This window comes from Schistocerca gregaria, chromosome 1 (genome assembly GCF_023897955.1).
Source record: "Schistocerca gregaria isolate iqSchGreg1 chromosome 1, iqSchGreg1.2, whole genome shotgun sequence".
Lineage (NCBI taxonomy): Eukaryota > Metazoa > Arthropoda > Insecta > Orthoptera > Acrididae > Schistocerca > Schistocerca gregaria.
In genome coordinates this window covers 1,102,997,180-1,103,020,777 of record NC_064920.1, presented here as the reverse complement: position 1 = coordinate 1,103,020,777, position 23,598 = coordinate 1,102,997,180, and the positions used below count along the sequence as shown (strand labels likewise).

General features: G+C 44.6%; 1 protein-coding gene across 7 annotated transcripts in view; it reads right to left on the bottom strand.

Annotated features, from left to right (window-relative positions):
• Window positions 1-23,598, bottom strand: part of LOC126282638 (uncharacterized) — a 159,829-nt gene that overhangs the window by 46,493 nt on the left and 89,738 nt on the right. For all 7 annotated transcript variants that reach the window (XM_049982215.1, XM_049982210.1, XM_049982214.1 and 4 more), the window contains one exon: window positions 12,073-12,252. In XM_049982215.1, coding sequence (XP_049838172.1) covers window positions 12,073-12,252 — 180 coding nt within the window. The remainder of the gene's footprint in view (window positions 1-12,072; window positions 12,253-23,598) is intronic.

The following is a 23,598-nucleotide window of genomic DNA, read 5'->3' as shown; positions in this document are numbered from 1 at the left end:
ACCAGCGTTTGCGTCGTAACGGGAGCGCCGGCGGCTGTAAAACGGACTGGTAAGCAAAGGAAATGGGGGGCGTCGACCGTAAAGGCTCGTATGAAGCGCCAGCGTGCTTACTCAGCGATTACACTCGCATAGCCAGCCGTGGCACCGACGGACTCGGACTAATCCAGAGGAGCGGGTTAGGGCTTAGCTCATTCTATACCCGGCTGCCATGAAATGGTGAGTACAAGGAAGGAGGCAGGGGCGGTGGGGAAGGGGGTGGGGCGGAGATTTAGAGGTTGTTTCTCGAATCCTTGACGCATATCATATCAAAGAGGCTCCGAATGCCACCTCAACGGGTCTCACTGACACCAGTTTCCACTCTTTCTCCGTTTCCGAAGAACTACAGCATGATCAGCCAGCCTTGAAACGATAACTGAGGAGTTTCTCGAAGGTGAAATAGCGGCTCTGGCTTGAAAAATCCGGCATAAACGGACGGGTAGTTAGCATGCTAACAACATTCCCCTCAAAAAGCATACAAAGACGTCATTATACACTGGTTTGTTCGATACCGTGGATCCTGGGCCTCATCGGGGATATTAATTTATAACGACTTAAATAATAGCGTCGCATGTATGTTATTGTTGTGGTTCTTCATTGCAAAGACTGGTTTGATTCAGCTCTCCATGCCTATTTAGCATGTGCAAGACGCTTCAACCCTGGATAACTAGTTAGACCTACGTCCATTTCAACTTGCTGTTGGACCCGCGTCTTGGTCTCATCTTTCAAATTTACCCCCTCCGCCCCACCCCCCCCCCCCCCCCAAAAAAAATCACATACCCCTCCCTCCAGTACCAAACTGGCGATTCCTTGATCCGTCTTGATATGTCCTACCAACCGATTCCTTATTTAATACTGGCAGAAGTACAGCTGTGAGTACCGGACGTGAGTCGTGCTTCGGTAGCTCAGTTGGTAGAGCACTTGCCCGCGAAAGGCAAAGGTCCCGAGTTCGAGTCTCGGTCGGGCACACAGTTTTTAATCTGCCAGGAAGTTTCATATCAGCGCACACTCCGCTGCAGAGTGAAAATCTCATTCTGGAAACATCCCCCAGGCTGTGGCTAAGCCATGTCTCCGCAATATCCTTTCTTTCAGGAGTGCTAGTTCTGCAAGTTTCGCAGAAGAACTTCTGTAAAGTTTGGAAGGTAGGAGACGGATACTGGCAGAAGTAAAGCTGTGAGTACCGGACGTGAGTCGTGCTTCGGTAGCTCAGTTGGTAGAGCACTTGCCCGCGAAAGGCAAAGGTCCCGAGTTCGAGTCTCGGTCGGGCACACAGTTTTAATCTGCCAGGAAGTTTCATATCAGCGCACACTCCGCTGCAGAGTGAAAATCTCATTCTGGAAACATCCCCCAGGCTGTGGCTAAGCCATGTCTCCGCAATATCCTTTCTTTCAGGAGTGCTAGTTCTGCAAGTTTCGCAGAAGAACTTCTGTAAAGTTTGGAAGGTAGGAGACGGATACTGGCAGAAGTAAAGCTGTGAGTACCGGACGTGAGTCGTGCTTCGGTAGCTCAGTTGGTAGAGCACTTGCCCGCGAAAGGCAAAGGTCCCGAGTTCGAGTCTCGGTCGGGCACACAGTTTTAATCTGCCAGGAAGTTTCATATCAGCGCACACTCCGCTGCAGAGTGAAAATCTCATTCTGGAAACATCCCCCAGGCTGTGGCTAAGCCATGTCTCCGCAATATCCTTTCTTTCAGGAGTGCTAGTTCTGCAAGTTTCGCAGAAGAACTTCTGTAAAGTTTGGAAGGTAGGAGACGGATACTGGCAGAAGTAAAGCTGTGAGTACCGGACGTGAGTCGTGCTTCGGTAGCTCAGTTGGTAGAGCACTTGCCCGCGAAAGGCAAAGGTCCCGAGTTCGAGTCTCGGTCGGGCACACAGTTTTAATCTGCCAGGAAGTTTCATATCAGCGCACACTCCGCTGCAGAGTGAAAATCTCATTCTGGAAACATCCCCCAGGCTGTGGCTAAGCCATGTCTCCGCAATATCCTTTCTTTCAGGAGTGCTAGTTCTGCAAGTTTCGCAGAAGAACTTCTGTAAAGTTTGGAAGGTAGGAGACGGATACTGGCAGAAGTAAAGCTGTGAGTACCGGACGTGAGTCGTGCTTCGGTAGCTCAGTTGGTAGAGCACTTGCCCGCGAAAGGCAAAGGTCCCGAGTTCGAGTCTCGGTCGGGCACACAGTTTTAATCTGCCAGGAAGTTTCATATCAGCGCACACTCCGCTGCAGAGTGAAAATCTCATTCTGGTAACCCAAGGACATCACACATATCCATGCCCGAGGCAGGATTCGAACCTGCGACTGTAGTTACATCTACATCCATACTCTGCAAGCCACCTGACGCTTTGTGGCATAGGGCACCTTGAGTACATCAATCAGTTATTCGTTCTATTCCAGTCTCGTATTGTTCGTGGAAAGAAAGATTGTCGGTATGCCTCTGTGTGGGCTCTAATCTCTCTGATTTTATCCTCATGGTCTCTTCGCGAGATATACGTAGGAGGGAGCAACATACTACTTGACTCCTCCTCGAAACTTCAACAAAAACCGAGCTACCGAGCGTCTCTCTTGCAGATTCTTCCACTTGAGTTAATCTATCATCTCCGTAATGCTTTCGCGATTACTAAATGATCCCGTAACGAAGCGCTCCGTTGGATCTTCTCTATCTCTTCTACCAACTCTATCTGGTACGGATCCCATACCTGTGAGCAGTATTCAAGCAGTGAGCGAACAAGTGTACTGTAACCTACTTCCTTTGTTTTCGAACTGAATTTGCTTAGGATTCTTCCAATGAATCTCAGTCTGGCATTTGCTTTACCGACAATCAACTTTATATGGTCGTTCCATTTTAAATCACATTTAATGCGTACTCCCAGATAATTTACGGAATTAACTGCTTACAGTTGTTGACCTGCTATATTGTAGCTAAATGATAAAGTATTTATCTCTCTATGTATTCGCAGCACATTACACTTGTATACATTGAGCAATTCCAGACAAAACTCGTATGTATATGAGCTAAGGAAGGAAGATTACGGCATAACGTACCGTCGAGGACGAAGTCGTTACAGGCGCATCACAAGCCCGGATTGCGGAAGGATGGGGAGGGCGTTGTCTGGGCCTTCTGCGAAGGAACCAGTCCGACATTTGTCTTAAGTAATTTAGGGAAATGACAGAGAAAGCTGTATCTACATACTCTGACGCGGTCGTGAACTGCCTCCTCCCAAAAAAAGAGTCCAGTGCCCTCCCGCTGCGCCACCTCGCTCGGTGGCATCTATATGACTTACTGTCTTGTGGAATATACTAGTAAGGTATGACTGACGAGGTAAGATCCACAGGGCCCTTCGGCGCGAAGTAACCGAGCAGTACAGGGTCATAAACTAGTTACAGAATATTCTTCTGCACTGTGTCATATTTTAAAGTCTCTTATGCGAGAGAAAACGACGATCGCGAACTTCTGACAGTGGTGTTATCACGACAGAATCAGCTCTTATATCTTTTAAGATAGCGCCAAAATCCGCCAGTTAAATGTCCAGATTTCTGTGCAGTCGCTGTGATTTGCACTTCTCTACTGCCCACCTGAAGTGTTACATTTAGATATAGTATCTCTCCACATTGTGAATTTATATTTGTGGCGTCAGAGATAAGTATCTTGTGACCGTAACACCGCTGATAAACGCCGCGCGTCAAGTTCAGAACGGGCCCTGCCTCCGCAGAAGCCCTTGCCCCAGTTTTATTTCAGAACGAAGACCAGCTCAACAGATAATAAATCCAGTGGAGGAATGTGGCGGAAAAGGAACATCTTGACCAACACCGAAGCGGAACGCAAAACCTTCTTTTGTTTTTTAGTGAATCATAAAAGTAATGTAACGAATATGTCCGAAGGGTCATAACGCAAGGAATTTTATGCATAAAGTAATATCGGAGGCAACAAGAAGTGAAAACGACTAAGAAATTAAGAGAGCAGCATAAAATAGAGAAGGATGGTAGCACTGACAAGGCACAGACTCTAAAAGTTAATGACCTTTCCCGAAGAACAGAGGTATCAAAGCATGAAACTGTACGTAAATTAAGAAGCATCGTCGTTAGCCATTTGATATGAATAAAAAACTCCTATGGATTTCGACATGCTTTACGTTCAGCAGCTTTACGCATCCGCGAGTATCATGCAAGTCCCATAGTATCATCTGCCCTCTTCCATTACGCCATCGTCTCCGTGTTGCGTTTTCCTTTATTATCTTATGTTTTACAATACACACAGAACTGTCTTCGTTCATCAACCGTTCACCTTGCTGCATGCCTCCGTCACCCACACTTCGTTTCACTGCGGGAATAATTACGTCTTCCAATTTAATCTGCTACCTGATATATTTGTCTCGCCTAATACTTACTAGCCTGAATCTTTTTACTGTTCGCGAACACCCCTCACTTTTTCACACTGGTTTTCGCATTAAATGTCGACGTTTCAGTGCGCTAAGTAAAAAAGTCTAGGCTTTCCGTCTAATTTACCATGTGCGCTGATCTGAAACATCGTGGCAGATTAAAACTGTGTACCAGACCGGGAAACGAACCCGCTACTTTTGCCTTTCGCGGGGCAAATGCTCTACCGACGGAACTATCTAGACAGGAATGACGACCCACTCTCACACGTAGAATTCCGCCAGAATCTGCTACCCTCAGCTACTTCACAAACTGCACGAAAGTTCTCCGGCATTTCTTTCGGGACTAGCACGCTTGGAAGAAAATATGTAGTGGAGAACTGGCTTATCCACAGCCTAAGGGATACGTTCGAGGATGAACGTTTGTCTCTGCAGCGGAGTATGCCATGGTCTGTCCCGGTCTGGCACGCAGTTTTAATCTGCCCGGAAGTTTTACTGCATCAACTTGTTAAATGACTTCGCTGTCAGTCGGTGCCTTTTCCTCGCTATGTTAGGTACAGAAGTCGGCTTTCAATCCTTCCGTTCGTTAGCTTATTTGCTTTAGAGACTGTGTCGCCTGGCCACCAAGAGCTGTTGCAGGACGATTTGATTCACGGATCCAGTTATATGGCTCCTTCCGTGTATAGTCATTTTACGACTACGACGAGTGGGGCCTGAAGATGGCATCGATGTAATGCCGAAACTGGTAGCACATACAAGTTCATAAAATAAAATAAACTTCTGTAAATCACACGGCTGTTGGTAAATTATTGCATCAAGAAGTTCATCCATAATGGATCAACGAAGATACAGCAGAAAGGTCTAACAACACACGCAGTTTTGTCGCTGGCGTGTGAACGGAAACGACCACTCGTATCGTGCGAGACTCGGCACAGAAATGATACGCCAGGGGCGCTACGGTAGACGTCCTTGCCACAAGCAGTCTACAGTAGCTCGCGTGAAAGTGGCTTTAATCGTACAGTGCCTGCTATTTGAGTCGGCGGATCCTGGGCACGAACACGGCGCCCCAGTACGGGCGATAAGTAGCCGCGGCTTGCACCACTTCGCTCAACAGCCAGCTGGCTCCTTTGTAAACACAACGGTAGTCTCAGGGTTGCCTAGTCAGCGCAGCTGCAGGCGGCGGACGCCGGAACGGGAGAAAGGCGACCACGAGTTGTCGGCCTGGCGTGTACTCGGAACGCCCTGTCACCGCGACAGGCGCTGCCCGCTCCGAGGAACAATAGATGGGAGCACCACGGCGCTGGCGCCGATTACTCAGTCTTAAAAACAAGGAACTGCGGCCTGTTGCACGAAGCGCCAACGTTACTTGTCCACGACGCTCTACTCTTCTTCGACGTTTGAAGGCTAACGAATCCAAAGAGTGCCAGTAGCATACGTCGGTGAACAAGCAATACACAGTACCACGTAACTATGGCCAGCAGGTTCATCAGTCCTAAACCAGCCACTGTTTGTCAAAAAGCTTAGCATCTGCTTGAGACAATGCGTGTTAACTGGTGCAGCACATCTTCTTTTTCTGTGTACGTATCTTACAACTCTGAAATAAGAAAAGTGCGAAGTTATTCACATGAGTACTAAAAGAAATCCGCTAAATTTCGATAACGCGATAAGTAACACAAATCTGAGGGCTGTAAATTCAACTAAATACTTAGGGATTACAATTACAAATAACATAAATTGGAACGATCACATAGAAAATATTGTGGGTAGAGCAACCAGAGACTGCGATTCATTGGCAAAACACTTACAAGGTGCAACAGGTCTACCAAAGAGACTGCTTACACTACGCTTGTCCGCCCTATTCTGGAGTACTGCTGTGCGGTGTGGGATCCGCATCAGGTGGAACTGAGTAATGACATCCAAAAAGTGCAAAGAAGGGCAGCTCGCTTTGCATTATCGCAAAATAGGGGAGATAGTGTCACAGACAAATATCCATGGCTCACTGCTATACAATACTAAACATCAGACAGAACGCTTAGCGAATCTGTTTGTTAATTTCATTACAATTCTCTTTTCACTGATAACGAATTATAAATCTCAGACTCTTCCGCATTGCATCACCTACACGCGGAGAGTCCTCGAGAGCTACATCGTCTAGTCCCTTACAAAAGAAGAACACCTAAGTTAATATATTAATATTACCTACCATGGACTCAAAAAGGAAGCACAATTACAAATCCAATTATAATAATCACTGGCCGATTACGTGGATTTTTAACTAGTCGGAAATCGTAAAAGGCAAATGACAGATATAATATCAGTTTTTCTCGACCTTCTGAAGCAACTGATATATTGCCTTAGATGCAGGACCATCAGATGGCCAGGATGAATCAGTTTTCAGGCTTTGACTGCCAGCGGGGCGCATGTGTCCCACGATAGGTTATCGGAGAACTGCTGCATGTTATTGTTACGTATCAATGTCCCATTAGTAAAGGGAAGCCTACAAATGGTTAGCAGAATTCTTACAATTACAGACTGCACCAGTAGATTGTGCTGTTCTCAAGTTTCATTGTTAGTCTTCGTGTTGTCATATCGAATTAGTTTGCACCTGCATATAGGCAACCTAATTAACGAATTCGCAGAGCGGCCGGCCTTCGCACCTTCCCAGACACAAATTGACACTTGCGACAGCACAAACGGAGTCCATATTGAGCACTTGGGGTGTGAATTTCAAAATGGTAGAGACACCCTGTCCACTGACGTCTGTCTGTTCTGAGTATATCTTGTAGTTTTTGTGCAGTCATCCTCTGACACCCTGGAGGTACTTTCGTCTCTCACACCCCCCCACCCCACCTTCCAACCCCCTTGGTAAACGTTTCAGGGGGAAACGTTCTTCTCATGTTGTTACTTCTAAGACATTAATTAAACTAGCCATACATTAACGTTTTGAAATAAAATTAATATCATCCAAAGCTCGTTTCAGAAAGGCACAAGATGAGGTAAACTGATAAAAGGCCCAGCCATTGGCTTACTTTTTTTCCCTCAATCCCCACCCCCGCGGAAAGGATGGCTATAGGAACCATTTTTATCAAGAGTAGGCAGGCGCTCCACTGTGTTAACTCTGAGACAATAAAACCACGGAGAACTGTTTTCCGACCTCAGTCTTATGCAGACTTCAAACGGCGCCCAGTCAGTGGCAGATTCACGCTAATGTTGTTCTGTAGCCGCCATCTTTGATTAACATTAACTGGTTTCCATTATTTTGGAATCAGTCTAGTGTAAAATCACGTCTGTAGAATTCTGCTCATGCCCCAAGAGTACGAAAAAGGTTCCTTCGCCCGCTGCAATGATGTGCACTCATAGCATACTCTGCAAACTGCTTGCACATCATTCACAGATGCAAATGGGCTAAAAGTTGCTGTGTTTACTGCCCGTTGTATTCAAATCCTTGCATGCATTTCTTAAGAAAATTGTTCACATACCACCAGTTAGGAACTCTAGGCAATGGGCAAACAATTATTTTTTGTTTGATTCTATGTCCTTTGTCACTTTTATTCCCTACAGATGACTCGCTATCCAATGAGTAAACCTGAATTTTGGATTAGTATCACCCCATGCTGTAGCAAGGCTACCTTGCATTAAAATTGTTTTTGCGTAAAGGTCACTCACTATATGAATATTCCACTGATTTAATGCTTGTCTGAGTTCTTGACCGTCCCACTGTCCCTTATTATATAACACTTTTTTGGATGGATCACCTGCTCTAAGGTAAAACTCTAGTGCTGCCATGATCAGGTGACACAAGATCTGCAGGTGAGACAGCTTTTGTCTCCTGATAGGGCAGTGTAACAAATAAGGCAAATAATTCTATGTAACTTTTCTCCATTTTGATTTCATCAATAATTTGTATGCACTACAAAATTTCGCACCTTCTGATAACCTGTTTAATACACAGCTTTCATTTTCTATCACTAAACTTCCAAAGTACCTAAAGATTTTGCTTATTTTAAAGTCTTTCCTTGCAATGATATTTTGACATATACTTCACATTTGCTGATTGTCATCATTTTGGCGTTTCCCATATTTATTTGCATTCCATACTCTTTTACAATCCTGTCCACCACAAACTGTAGTTCCTCCCCTCACACAGGTAACACTGATTAATCATGTGCATCTTTAATTGTCTTTCCTCTTCCTCCTCCAATAATTATACCTCTTGTTTTCACATTAATGGCTTATGTGTTGAGCTCTTGCTGATTCTATGAGAGTCTGATCCACAGGACATGGCAGTGATCTCGTTTGGTGAGATCTTTATACTCACCCATCCACTGACTGACTGTCAACGACATGTACAGATCTGAATGCATCACAGTCACACACTACTTCAGATGGATCTTCTCTCCTGATGATATTCTGAGCTGAAGCAATAGGGTCAGTACCATATCGACATGGGCACACCTGTGAATGGATTGTTTAATCCTGTATCTCTCTAAGCCATTTTGCAAGAAAGAATTTGAGAAAAAATTGTAGCTTGCAAGTTGTCTCAGGAAAAACTTGGTTTTTGTATCCATTCCTTATTTTAATTCTAAGTCTGAACGTCAATACTATTGTTTTTTTTATTTTTGTAAATGTGAAGGTCCACCTGCTAACATCTACAATGAATTACAGTATTATGAAAGTAAGATCATAAGTTCATTGAGACTTCATGTGACAAATGACTTTATGTGATAAATGACTGATAACAGAGTTATGTGAAAAATATAGACTTACTAGTCATGTTATCTGTTACAGTATCAATACACAACTAAAGGAATGACAGCTATTGAGACTACTGTTAACAGAAGTTGTAATCTCTCTGACAGCTATTGCCATAAATCTCAGAGAGAATTATACTTGACATCTCAAAACGTATTATTACCTGTTAGTGGTGCAAGCACAGTGGAAAGAAAAAGAGAGTTCAATAAGTGAAGGTGAACATCAAATGATATTGTAACCAGTAGAAAAGTTCAGCTGAGAACTCAGTAAAACAGGTTGCACAATGTGATATACCGCAACATTGAAACTTTATGAAAGAAAGGCTATTGACATTTCTGGAAGAAAGTACACATGGTTCAAACATTCAATACATACTGTTGGAAAAGTACATCCACACTAACAGTCAAAATTATTTGAACTCCTTGAAAGACTTAACAAAAACAATAAATTTAGGGCTCAAATTACTCGTGGTGTTATTAATGAATGAGAGAGGGTGAAGCTAACACATATGGTGATTCTTTGAGTAATGGGATGAGCCATGAGTAAGAACATGTATCAACCACATGACTATGTGAAACACTGTGGCAGATTAAAATTGTGTGCCAGATTTGCAGCCATTCCTCCTATCAGCTGAGCAACCCTAACATGACACATGATTAGCCTTCATAACTTCAGCTCTGTCCTCTGTTTCCCAATCTACAACAGCTTTCCTGCATACCTTGCTGGATTCACACTCCTGGAAGAAAGGATACTGCAGAAAGAAGGTTTAGCTATTGCATAGGGGTTGTTGCTAAAGTGAATATTTCATTATACACAGAAATGCGCGAACCTGGATTGAAATCCTGTAGTGCCACATCAAGTTATCAAATTTTAAAATAAATGCAGATAAAAGAAAAAAAGCCCAATTCCAGTCAAAAAGAGATGACACAAAGAATAAACAGGTGCTGCAAAGGATATATGTTTATATGCTACCTTCCAAAAAGAGACAAACAAGATGAATAATAAGTAGAATACACACTCTCCCAACTTTGATACTGAAAACTGAAGTGAGAATGTATTAACAAAGTACATAAGTAGTGATAAAGTAAAATTGTTTTGTGTTAAACTAATGTAATTGTGTGTTTTATATCTGACATAAAATTTTGTAAAGAATAAAAGGAAAGAAAACACAGGCAGATGACTATCAACTGGTGGAATACCAAACAGCCAATAATTCAAAACGTTTTTGTTTTTACATGCATATGAGGAGTGAAAATGTCAAAAAATGGCAAATACAGGATGGAAGAATGACAATATTACGAAAAAGATAGTTGCTACTCCCATATAGTGGAGATGCTGAGTCACATATGCCACAACAAAAAATTGTCAAACAAGTAAACTTCTGGCCAAAAAGGCCTTCATCAGAATTACACACACACACACACACACACACACACACACACACACACACAAACGCAACTAACACACGTGACCACAGTCTCTAGCTGTCAAACCTGTATGCATGTGTATGTTGTCTAAGTCTGATGAAGACTTTTTTAGCCAAAAGTTTAGTTGTTTGACAGTTTTTAGTTGTGCCTATCTGTGACTCAGCATCTCCGTTATATAGTGAGTGGAAATGTCAATTATTTTAAGTGCCAAATGTCACATTTGTAGGCAGAACCAAAAAACAATTTAGGCTACCTGGTTTTTATGTAACTCATCCATCAAAAAAAAAATTGAGAAGGTATTCTGATACCATAGAATTATGCTGCTCACCTCATCACTGACAAAAATAATGAATGAAATTTGAAAGTAAATAATTTATTAAGAATGTTCTAGGTGCATACCAGGGAATTGACTAGTTCTAAGTGCCAGTAAGATGGAGGCATAAGGTTTTATTTGTGGTAATGTAAGTGTAGTACAGAAATACAGCAGTAATGTCGTAACTGGTAAAAGTTTAGTCAACAGAGGATCAGATGTGGAACTCTCTGTGCTGTTGAGGGAGAAATGGCTTATCACAGCATTTTCCAGACAAATTGTTTTGGCTCTTAACTTTTACACATAGTTTTACTATTTTTGAAATGCAAACCATCTCTTTCCATTACAAAGATGTTGTTTTGAAACAAATATTACCTAACATGCACTCTGTGTACCATGCAAACTATGAACGAACTAAATAGAGAAGACCTTGATGCATGGTATCTGGAACTCATGAGGGAAGCAGTGGCTGGCATGAAGACCAATGAACATCTGACAATGAATGTTTGAAACATTTTCTCCATGTTTTGGCACTTGGAACAGGTCTAGAGACATGCAACCGGTACCATGAAACCAATGGCACTGAAAATGGTGTTTGTGGGAAGAATGGCACTTCGAACATATGATATTTCCATCACTCTTCGTGTCATAGCAGGTTGTTTTTTTAACTTTTGATCAACAGTATCTGCTGTAAAAGTATGGGACCTATATTTTTATCAGATCTCAAATAATGGCACGATCAGCCTAGCATGTTCGCATGCCGGCAGCCAGGAGTCATCGACAAACCGCGCCAGTACAGATCATCAAGAGAGGAAACACTATCAAACACCCAGCAAGGAACAGGAGGCAAAGCTGTAACAAGCTAGAACTCCCCCATCCTCGGACCAAGGATAAGGCCGGTCAGTATAGCGTCAGTGTCGGCGTCGGACCAGTGGCAATTACTCAGAAAATTCTGCACAACAATGAAATCATCTAACTGACCAGACACGTGGAAGTATTTGGCCATTGGAGCTCCTGAACGTACTAATCAGTTAGTGGAGTGTGGATCAAGAGCAAAGCAACCTGAGCAGTAATAAATCAGTAGGTGCTGGTCGTTATTTCAGCTACAATCCTTCCGTCTTGCAGTAGACCATATGCTGGTCCCTGGCCACAGCGTGCAGCAGGCGCCAGCTGTTACTCACCCCCAGGGCGAGCCCGACGCCGATGCCGATGGGCGAGACGAGCGCGAACGTGAGCACGTAGCAGACGATGTAGCGCGGCCGCGTGCCCGCCGCGATCAGCTGCACGCCCACGCAGAAGGCCAGCACCAGCTTGTGCGCCGCCACCGCCCCCATCATGTAGTACACCAGGTTCGCCGTCTCCTGCAAAACGCCGGAACACCGATTAGTGGGGCACACTCGCGAGGCACAGGCAAACACCTACCAAAGCTCGCATCACACGAAGCATAACAAGTGAGCGACCGCCTAGCCATGGCGCCAAGACGGGCCTATAGCCGCCCTGCGTCCTAGTAGGGCTGGTTGACACACTAAGCATACTCCCTACCATCATTCCCTCGTTTAAAGCAACACAACAGACATCATAAGCGTACCACAATAACGATGAGATTCAATCTAAGCTGCAACTTGTCCACTCTGTATTCTACAACGACACTACTGGCCAATAAAATTGCTACACCACGAAAATGACGTGCTACAGACGCGAAATTTAACCGACAGGAAGAAGATGCTGTGATATGCAAATGATTAGCTTTTCAGAGCATTTACACAAGGTTGGCGCAAATGACGACACCTACAACGTGCTGACATAAGGAAAGTTTCCAACCGATTTCTCATACACAAGCAGCAGCTGACCGGCGTTGCCTAGTGAAACGTTGTTGTGATGCCTCCTGCTAAGGAGGAGAAATGCGTACTATCACGTTTCCGACTTTAATGAAGGTCGGATTGTAGCCTATCGCGATTGCGGTTTATCGTATCGCGACATTGGTACTCGCCTTGGTCGAGATCTAATGACTGTTAGCAGAATATGGAATCGGTAGGTTGAGGAGGGCAACGCGGAACGCCGTACTGGATCCCAACGGCCTCGTATCTCATGTAGTCGAGATGACAGGCATCTTATCCGCATGGCTGTAACGATCGTGCAGCCATGTCTCGATCCCTGAGTCAACAGATGGGACGTTTGCAAGACAAGATTAACCTGCCAAACAGTTCGACGTCGTTTGCAACAGCATGGACTATCAGCTCGGAGACCATGGCTGCGGTTACCCTTGACGCTACAGAGAGGAGCGCCTGCGATGGTGTACTCAACGACGAACATGGGTGCACGAATGGCAAAGCGTCATTTTTTCGGATGAATCCAGGCTCTGTTTGCAGCATCATGATGGTCGCATCCGTGTTTGGCGACATCGCGGTGAACGCACATTCGAAGCGTGTGTTCGTCATCGCCATACTGGCGTATCACCCGGCGTGATGGTATGAGGTGCCACTGGTTACACGTCTCGGTCACCTCTTGTTCGCTTTTACGGCACTTTAAACAGTGCACGTTACATTTCAGATGTGTTACGACCTGTGGCTCTACCCTTCATTCGATCCCTGCGACATCCTACATTTCAGCAGCATAATGCACGACCGCATGTTGCAGATCCTGAACTGGCCTTTCTGGATACAGAAAACGCTCGACTGCTAGCCTGGCCAGCACATTCTCCAAGTCTCTCACCAACTGTTAACGTCTGGACAATGGTGGCCGCGCAACTGGCTCGTCACAATACGCCAGTCACTGCTCTTGATGAACTGTGGTATCGTGTCGAAGCTGCATGGGCAGCTGTACCTGTACACGCCATTCCAAGCTCTGTTTGACTCAATGCCCAGGCGTATCAAGGCCGTTATTACGGCCAGAGGTGGTTATTCTGGGTACTGATTTCTCAGAATCTATGCTCCCAAATTGCGTGAAAATGTAATCACAAGTCAGTTCTAGTATAATACATTCGTCCAATGAATACCCGATTATCATCTGCATTTCTTCTTGGTGTAGCAATTTTAACGGTCAGTAGTGTACATCCACAAGGTGTTAAATATTTTCAGAGGTGGCAGTAATAATCCAAGCAAGAATAAGAAGCCCAGTAAACATGGGTCCAGAAATGTATGCTTCCTCACATATGAGGATACTTATTCACAGAGAGGAACAAAAAAGTTTGGCCGCGGATGAAAGCACTCTCAACAGCGTCAGCAGAGTGTTTTCATGTCTTTCTGTGTCAAAGTACTGTCGATAAACATTAATCTGTGCGTTATATGGTCTGTACATAGTTTTGTAGGTACAGCTGTGTTGTGCTCACAGCAGTAATAATTGCGGGAGGCTCGAGGATTGGGTGCAAGTCTGGAGTGGACGCCATTTCGGCAGCTTTCGTCTCCCTAACACCCCAGTTATCCAACCGGAATTCGTACCACGTGTCTTTCCTGATGAATCTCTACACCGATCAGACGCGATCGTTCCCCAACCATCTTCCGCAACTATATTATAAAACACGGTAAGGTGGGGTAAAGTTGCCATAGCACTTTTTCCCCCTGAACAGCGCCTCTGCCTGCCGAGAAGTGGTCAAAATAGGTCTGATATGCACCATCGCTGTTGCCAATGAATGCGTCGGAGGAATCTTGTTCCGTTACTTTTTAGTGTAGAAACGCTTCTAATTTTCAGTAGTCTGACACATATTTTCTAATATCAATCTTTAAAAAACGTTTTTGGCAGGGGGGGGGGGGGCAAATGTTGCTTCTTTACCCCGTGAGGCCGGTCGCGGTGGCCGCGCGGTTCTAGGTGCTTCAGTCCGGAACCGTGTGTCTGCTACGGTCGCAGATTCGAATCCTGCCTCGGCGGGTGATGTCCTTAGGTTAGTTAGGTTTAAGTTGTTCTTAAGTTCTAGGGGACTGATGACCTCAGATGTTAAATCCCATAGTGCTCAGAGCCATTTGAACCCGTTAGGATGGAGAGAGTAACCATTGGTCATGGCTTCGGAAAAATGTGTTTAGGTCCTATTGATTATACTGTACATTTTTTAGTTGCAAATATTTAGTGTGATTCGTTATGACATGTAGACTCAAGATATGTCAGCAAACATGATGAGCGTCAGTCAAACGTTTCCTCCTAAAACACTCAGGAAGTGCACTTTCCCAGACGAAACATTTCTTCCTGCCACATATACGTTGTGGAATAATTCTGACGCTAAAAACTAGAGAATTTCTGGCTGACGATGAAGTGAAACGGAAGTTTGTCTTGTTACACGGCATCTTTGAACACATTAGGAAGGACGTAAAATGGGTCAAATGCCTCTGAGCACTATGGGACTTAACATCTGAGATGATCAGTCCCCTAGAACTTAGAACTACTTAAACCTAACTAATCTAAGGACATCACACATATCCATCCCCCGGTCAGGATTCGAACCTGCGACCGTAGCGGTCGCGCGGTTCCGGACTGAAGCTCCTGGAACCGCTCGGCCACAACGGCCGGCGGAAGGAGGTAAAATGATATTGAGATGTTATGTGTATTCCGCCACGTATATATACTGTGACTGGCAAAGATGTAAAAACAGGAGTCCTTGAATCTCCCGATTTGTGAAAACGTGCAGTCTCACAATAACTGAGCGACTTACAGTGTAATCGTTGAACTCTGACCATTTGACATACTGACTGGTCTGATCGAGGTGAAAACCGTGTTATGTGCCACGAGAAATCCTCTGTACTTTCCAGTAAAATGATATTGAGGTGTTATGTGTATTCCGCCACGCATATATACTGTGACTGGCAAAGATATAAAAACAGGAGTCCTTGAATCTCCCGATTTGTGAAAACGCGCAGTCTCACAATAACTGAGCGACTTACAGTGTAATCGTTGAACTCCGACCATTTGGGTAAGCTGCGTTTGACATTCTGACTGGTCTGATCGAGGTGAAAACCGTGTTATGTGATACGGGAAGTCCAGTGGATCGAATCGCAAGCGGCTGGGTTTCTATTTCGACAGTTACGCCAGCCGCCCCTGCCTTGCATATGGACGCATCATGCGAAAAAACGACCGAGTGGACCATCATCTGGAGCGTATTTGAGTGGCATACCTGCCGTATGTTTTGTCGGCTGGTAAATTAGCAACTGTCGAATTACAAACGGCTCGGTAGCTAAGTGTATAAGTGTCGAACTGAAAATGGTTTGGTAGCCAAGTGTACGAATGTCAAACTACAGTCATCAGTCGCTCCTAAAATACTTTGCTGCTCACTTATATCTTCTTTTACTTCCACCATATACATCTACAGCTACATACATACTCCGCAATCCACCATACGGTGCGTGGCGGAGGGTATCTCGTACCACAACTAGCATCTTCTCTCCCTGTTCCACTCCCAAACAGAACGAGGGAAAAATGACTGCCTATATGCCTCTGTACGAGCCCTAATCTCTCTTATCTTATTTTTGTGGTCTTTCCGCGAAATGTAAGTTAGCGGCAGTAAAATTGTACTGCAGTCAGCCTCAAATGCTGGTTCTCTAAATTTCCTCAGTAGCGATTCACGAAAAGAACGCCTCCTTTCCTATAGAGACTCCCACCCGAGTTCCTGAAGCATTTCCGTAACACTCGCGTGATGATCAAACCTACCAGTAACAAACCTACCAGCCTGCCTCTGAATTGCTCTATGTCCTCCCTCAATCCGACCTGAGAGGGATCCCAAACGCTCGAGCACTACTCAAGAATAGGTCGTATTAGTCTTTTATAAGCGGTCTCCTTTACAGATGAACTACATCTTCCCAAAATTCTACCAATGAACCGAAGACGGCTGTCCGCCTGCCCCACAACTGCCATTACATGCTTGTCCAACTTCATATAGCTCTGCAATGTTACGCCCAAATATTTAATCGACGTGACTGTGTCAAGCGCTACAATACTAATGGAGTATTCAAACATTACGGGATTCTTTTTCCTATTCATCCTCATTAATTTACATTTATCTATATTTAGAGTTAGCTGCCATTCTTTACACCAATCACAAATCCTGTGCAAGTCATCTTGTATCCTCCTACAACCACTCAACGATGACACCTTCCCCTACACCACAGCATCATCAGCAAACAGCCGCACATTGCTATCCACCCTGTCCAAAAGATCATTTATGTAGATAGAAAACAACAGCGGACCTACCACACTTGCCTGGGGCACTCCAGATGATACGCTCACCTCCGATGAACACTCACAACCAAAGATTTGCATATGTGAAAAATGTCAAGCTGCGTTATGGTTCGCTGGCCACATTTAACTCTAGGTTCGCTACAGCCGTTAGATACGTAATTCAGTTCAGAGAATGAAGAAAGGTGATGGCATACTGCCTCCACAACGATCACGACCAGTGACGTACTTTTTGGTGTTCAAAGCAACTTTCAGATTAAAGACTTAATTTGGCGTGTAAACTGTCCAACAGATGCAAAGCATATTCCACGTATCTATTTTTGTAACGGTCGATGCATTCTTAAACCAGACAAATACAACAACGCAGTTTCTCGCTCATCGCTTATGCATTATTTACTCGCATGCACAAGCAATGGAAGATTACCATTCTGCGTCGGAGGGAGTTGGCTAGAGGAGGGGAAGGGGGAGGAGGTTATTAGATATTTTGCTCACAGCACACTGAGCCAACGACGAGTGCTCTCACAGAATACGGAGGAGCAGCCACGACGGACAGATAAGAATTACTCAGTAGGAGGTGCGCTGTTACTTCATCGGCGTCAAGTGTGCCGCGCACACGTTGCGCCTTTTCTTTTTTTGTGTGTGTCTCCTGCACCTCGGTCGCCTGCAGTCCGTCTCGTGCAGTGCGGGGAGCCTTCGGCGCCAACATGCACACAGATGCAAATGAGAGGGAAATGAGCAACAGGTGCGGCAAGGTCGCGGAGCGCGCGAGACCAGCCGCGCCGCCACGCGGCCCGGCCTTGTACTTCCGCGGTGACGTCACTCACTACCGCCATGGCGAGGTCCCCCTCACCTGCAGCGCGGAACTGCATCGGAAGTCGTACCTACTCACCTTGTGACGTGCGCCACCGCTTCTCTATTGCTCCCCGGGCTATGTGTTCGTTTATAATAAGCAAGTCGTCGTACGGTGAGCTGCGGACTTCTATCATCGACACTCCCCCCTCCCCCCCAACTGTTGTCAACTGTTCATCGCATGAACGGGAAATAGTGCGGAAAGAACATCTCGGGGCCTTAAAGGTGTCATCATACGCTCTACTTCTGGAGATCCTCTCGTAGAGAGAAACCAACACCCAAATATCACTGAAATGGATCCGGAAGTCTTCAAAGAAAGTCTTAGACTCTAATGAAAATACGCGATGACTTTCACATACAAAAAAATAACAATACAAAGAAACAAAGTTTTGAACGAGTACTGAATACCATTCGGTCTCGTAAACTGACAACGGTAGGGAGAACGGTATATTGATCACATGCCCCTCCATATCCGCATCCAGTGACGAATATGAACTGAGGTTGACATGGCGGTCGGTCGGCCCCACTGACCTTTCAAGGACTATTGGGACGGAGTTTACCAGATATCATACAACAAAACACTGCCTCCCAAACTTAATCAATTACACAAACACGCTTTCCCACAGAAAACCTAATATTTATAAGTCCTATCTTGCCTAAAAACAGGTGCTTTTCGACCTTACTTTCTCATTCTCTCCCTACGCTCACGCACGCATACACACCCACATCAAATATGTTTACATCAGCTCCTCCGCCATAAAAACTTGCACCAGACATTCGAAACTAGCGCCACACAGGATAGAAATAATACGATGAACAACTGTGTAGCGACAGTAACCTAACATCTTTCGAAGACTATGGAGACCGTACGTTTTCCTAAATTTCGTTTTCTGTATGAAAACTTACGGTAAAAGGTGAGAATGAAATGAAAAAGGTGAAAAAAAAACAAGCACAAAGACATTATCTCAAGAATTACAGTAAGACGGAAGATCTAAGTATACATCATACGCTACAGTTGCTCTTGGGAAAACAATATAAAAAGCAATTACTCTGTGGCACTTTTTTCCACCTACTTTGCTGATGACACGCTGTCAAGCCATATAATGCTTGAAAGCAAGGCAATCCCATCTTTACAATACATGCGGAGATTAGTGAGCAATCACAACAAAATAAAATAGGCATGTTATAGTTTTTAGGCCTAAAATAGAGAACCAACATAAATTTTGTAAAATATGCAACATAAATATAAAAGAAAATGTCACGTAGGTGTCGAAATACACTACTGCCTAATAAAATTGCTACACAACGAAGATGACATGCTACAGAAGCGAAATTTAACCGACAGGAAGAAAATGCTGTGATATGCAAATGATTGCTTTTCAGAGCATTCACACAAGGTTGGCGCCGGTGGCGACACCTACAAAGTGTTGAATTGAGGACAGTTTCCTGCCGATTTTTCATACACAAACAGCAGATGACCGGCGTTGCCTGGTGAAACGTTGTTGTGATGCCGCGTGTAAGGAGGAGAAATGTGTACCATCACGTTTCCGCTTTTGATAAAGCGGATTGTAGCGTATTGCGATTGCGGTTTATCGTATCGCGACATTGCTGCTCGCGTTGGTCGAGATCCAATGACTGTTAGCAGAATATGGAATCGGTGGGTTCAGGAGGGTAATACGGAACGCCGTGCTGGATCCCAAAGGCCTCATATCAGTAGCAGTCGAGATTACAGGTAACGGATCGTGCAGTCACGTCTCGATCCCTGAGACAACAGATGGGGACGTTTACAAGACAACAACCATTTGCACCAACAGTTCGACGACGTTTGCAGCAGCATGGACTATCAGCTCGGAGACAATGGCTGCGGTTACCCTTGATGCTGCATCACAGACTATAGCGCCTGCGATGGTGTACTCAACGCCGAAGCTGGGTGCACGAATGGCAAAACGTCATTTTTTCGAATGAATCCAGGTTCTGTGTACAGCATCATGATGGTCGCATCGATGTTTGGCGACATCGCGGTGAACGCACATTGGAAGCGTGTATTCGTCATCGCCATACTGGCGTTATCACCCGGTGTGATGGTATGGGGTGCCATTGCTCACACGTCTCGGTCACCTCTTGTTCGCATTGACGGCACTTTGAACAGTGGACGTTACATTTCAGATGTGTTACGACCCGTGGCTCTACCCTTCATTCGATCCATGCGAAACCCTACATTTCAGCAGGATAATGCACGACCGCATGTTGCAGGTCCTGTACGGGCCTTTCCGGATACAGAAAATGTTAAACTGCTGCCCTGGCCAGCACATTCTCCAGATCTCTCACCAATTGAAAACGTCTGGCCAACGGTGGCCGGGCAACTGGCTCGTCACAATACGCCAGTCACTACTCCTGATGAACTGTGGTATCGTGTTGAAGCTGCATGGGCAGATGTATCTGTACACGTCATCCAAGCACTGTTTGACTCAATGCCCAGACGTATTAAGGCCGTTATTACGGCCAGAGGGGTTGTTCTGGGTATTGATTTCTCAGGATCTAGGCACCCAAACTGCGTGAAAATGTAATCACATGTCAGTTCTAGTATAATATATTTGTCCAATGAATACCCGTTTATCATCTGCATTTCTTCTTGGTGTAGCTATTTTAATGGCCAGTAATGTGTGTTTGAGTAACGAATAAAAGAAGGGACTACATTGTATTTTGTAAAAGGAAAAGCTTTGAAAACCGATCTTACTCCATGAACACGGGAAACGGCAACAAGAACTTCCGCTCCAGCAAGATGACTTTAAGATTGGAATATGATAAAAAATGGTAACACTGGCAAGAAGAGCCCTCCGCTATGCTCTGTACAAACGTCTGAGGATATAGCAGTAACTGCTTAATCCTTATTCGTGTTTGCAAAGAAGCTTTTCGAAAATAGAGAGTCGGAGGACGGTGAATGTCCTAAATATAAAATCCAAATTGCTGGCGCAGCGCAATCTCCCCATGTGGCAGGTAAACGTCGCATAACGAGGCGGATCATGCACTCTACTGGCGGTAATGAGATTTATATTTAGGTAGAGCGGTTACTCAGGTCCCTTTCAATGGTAATTAGTTTTATATCACTAAAATCACGGTAGCAAGAGATACCGAATGCCTCTTGAAAAATGCCTTTCCATTAAAATAACTCCCGGCTGCCCATCATCTCTGTATTCATTACCTATTGCCGAACAGTTACTGGAAGCGTTAACATTAACTAAATATTTGGTCGTATCAGTAGGGGGCGATATAAAGTGGAAAAACACACTGTAATTTGCTGTTAAAATACCGAGAGCGTACGCTCCAGCAAGAGTCGACCACTATATTGCTTCCACCTATGTACAGGGTGGTCCACTGATCGTGACCGCGCCAAATATCTCACGAAATAAGCGACAAACGAAAAAACTACAAAGAACGAAACTAGTCTAGTTTGAAGGAGGAAACCAAATGGCGCTATGGTTGGCCCGCTAGATGGCACTGCCATAGGTCAAACGGATATTAACTGCTTTTTTTAAAATAGGAACCCACATTTTTATTACATATTCGTATAGTGCGTAAAGAAATATGAATGTTTTAGTCAGACCACTTTTTTCGCTTTGTGAAAGATGGCGCTGTAATAGTCACAAACGTGTGGCAGTTGGTAACAGGTACGTTTTTTAAATTAAAATACAAAACGTAGGTACGTTTGAACATTTTATTTCGGTTGTTCCAATGTGATACATGTACCTTTGTGAACTTATCATTTATGAGAACGCATGCTCTTACAGCGTGATTACCTGTAAATACCACATTAATGCAGTAAATGCTCAAAATGATGTCTGTCAACCTCAATGCATTTGGCAATACGTGTAACGACATGCCTCTCAACAGCAAGCACTTCGCCTTCCGTAATGTTCGCACATGGATTGACAATGCGCTCCCGCATGTTGTCAGGTATTGTCGGTGGAACACGATAGCAATAATCCTTCAACTTTCCCCACAGAAAGAAATCCGTGGACGTCAGATCCGGTGACCGTGCAGGCCATGGTATGGTGCTTCGACGACCAATCCACCTGTCATGAAATATGCTATTCAGTACCTCTTCAACCGCACGCGAGCTATGTGCCGGACATCCATCATGTTGGAAGTACATCGCCATTCTGTCATGCAGTGAAACATATTGTAGTAACATCGGTAGAACAGGAAATCAGCTTACATTGCTATCGATAAAATAGGGGACAGTTATCCTTCCTCCCATAATGCCGCACCATACATAAACCCGCCAACCGCTAAAGTTGCACTTGTAGCAGCCATCGGGGATTATCTGTTGCCGAACAGTGCATTTTATGCCGGTTTACGTTACCGCTATTGGTAAGTGACGCTTCGTCGTTAAATATAACGCGTGCAAAAAATCTGTCTTCTTCCTGTAATTTCTCTTGTGCCCAGTGACAGAACTGCACACGACGTTCAAAGTCTTTGCCATGCAATTCCTGGTGCATAGAAATATGGTACGGGTGCAATCGATGTTGATGTAGCATTCTCAACACCGACTTCTTTGAGATTCCCGTTTCTCGCGCAATTTGTGTGCTACTGATGTGCGGATTAGCCGCGACAGCAGCTAAAACACCTACTTGGGCATCATCATTTGTTGCAGGTTGTGGTTGATGTTTCACACGTGGCTGAACACTTCCTGTTTCCTTAAATAACGTAATTATCCGGCGAACGGTCCGGACACTTGGATGATGTCGTCCAGGACACCGAGCAGCATCATAGCACACGCCCGTTGCGCATTTTGATCACAATAGCCATACATCAATACGATATCGACCTTTTCCGCAATTGATAAGCGGTCCATTTTAACACCGGTAATGTATTACGAAGCAAATACCGTCCGCACTGGCGGAATGTTACGTGATACCACGTACTTATACGTTTGTGACTATTACAGCGCCATCTATCACAAAGCGAAAAAAGTGGTATAACTAAAACATTTATATTTCTTTACGTACTACACGAATATGTAATAAAAATGGGGGTTCCTATTTAAAAAAACGCAGTTTATAAGTGTTTGGCCCATGCGGCGCCATCTAGTGGGTCAACCATAGCGCCATTTGGTTTCCCCTTCAAGCCGGACGAGTTTCGTTCTTTGTAGTTTTTTCGTTTGATGCTTATTTCGTGAGATATTTGGCCCGCTCACTATCAATGGACCACCCTGTATATCCTACAAAAAGACGAGGAAGATAAAATCAGAGAGATTCGAGTTCACACGAGGCGCTTTCAGCTCACACTTCGTCACTGGAACAGGAGAGGGGGAGAATGAATGATAAACAAAGTACCCTCCTCCAGACTCCATAAGGCAACTTGTGAAGTGCAGAAGTAGTTGTAGAAGTTGCCTTCTCTGTACGTTTGCGGTGGTAAAGTGCGCGTCATTTACGACGGCGGCCAAGTTTAGGTTTGTTCTGCGCATCTGACGTCACAAAACACAGACAGCCAATGAACAGAGAACGACGTTGCCAGAGCTTGACTGCAGTGCAGAGCAGGAACGAGTGTCTTCAATTTTAGAAACGTTCAGTCACAAATAAAGTAATTGAACAGAAATAATGTCTTGATAGCAGACTTTCTTTTATAGAAAGTTGGGAAAAACCATTCCTTATACCAATTGATTCATATTCTAATAATTAATTAAACCAAACAAGCAATAA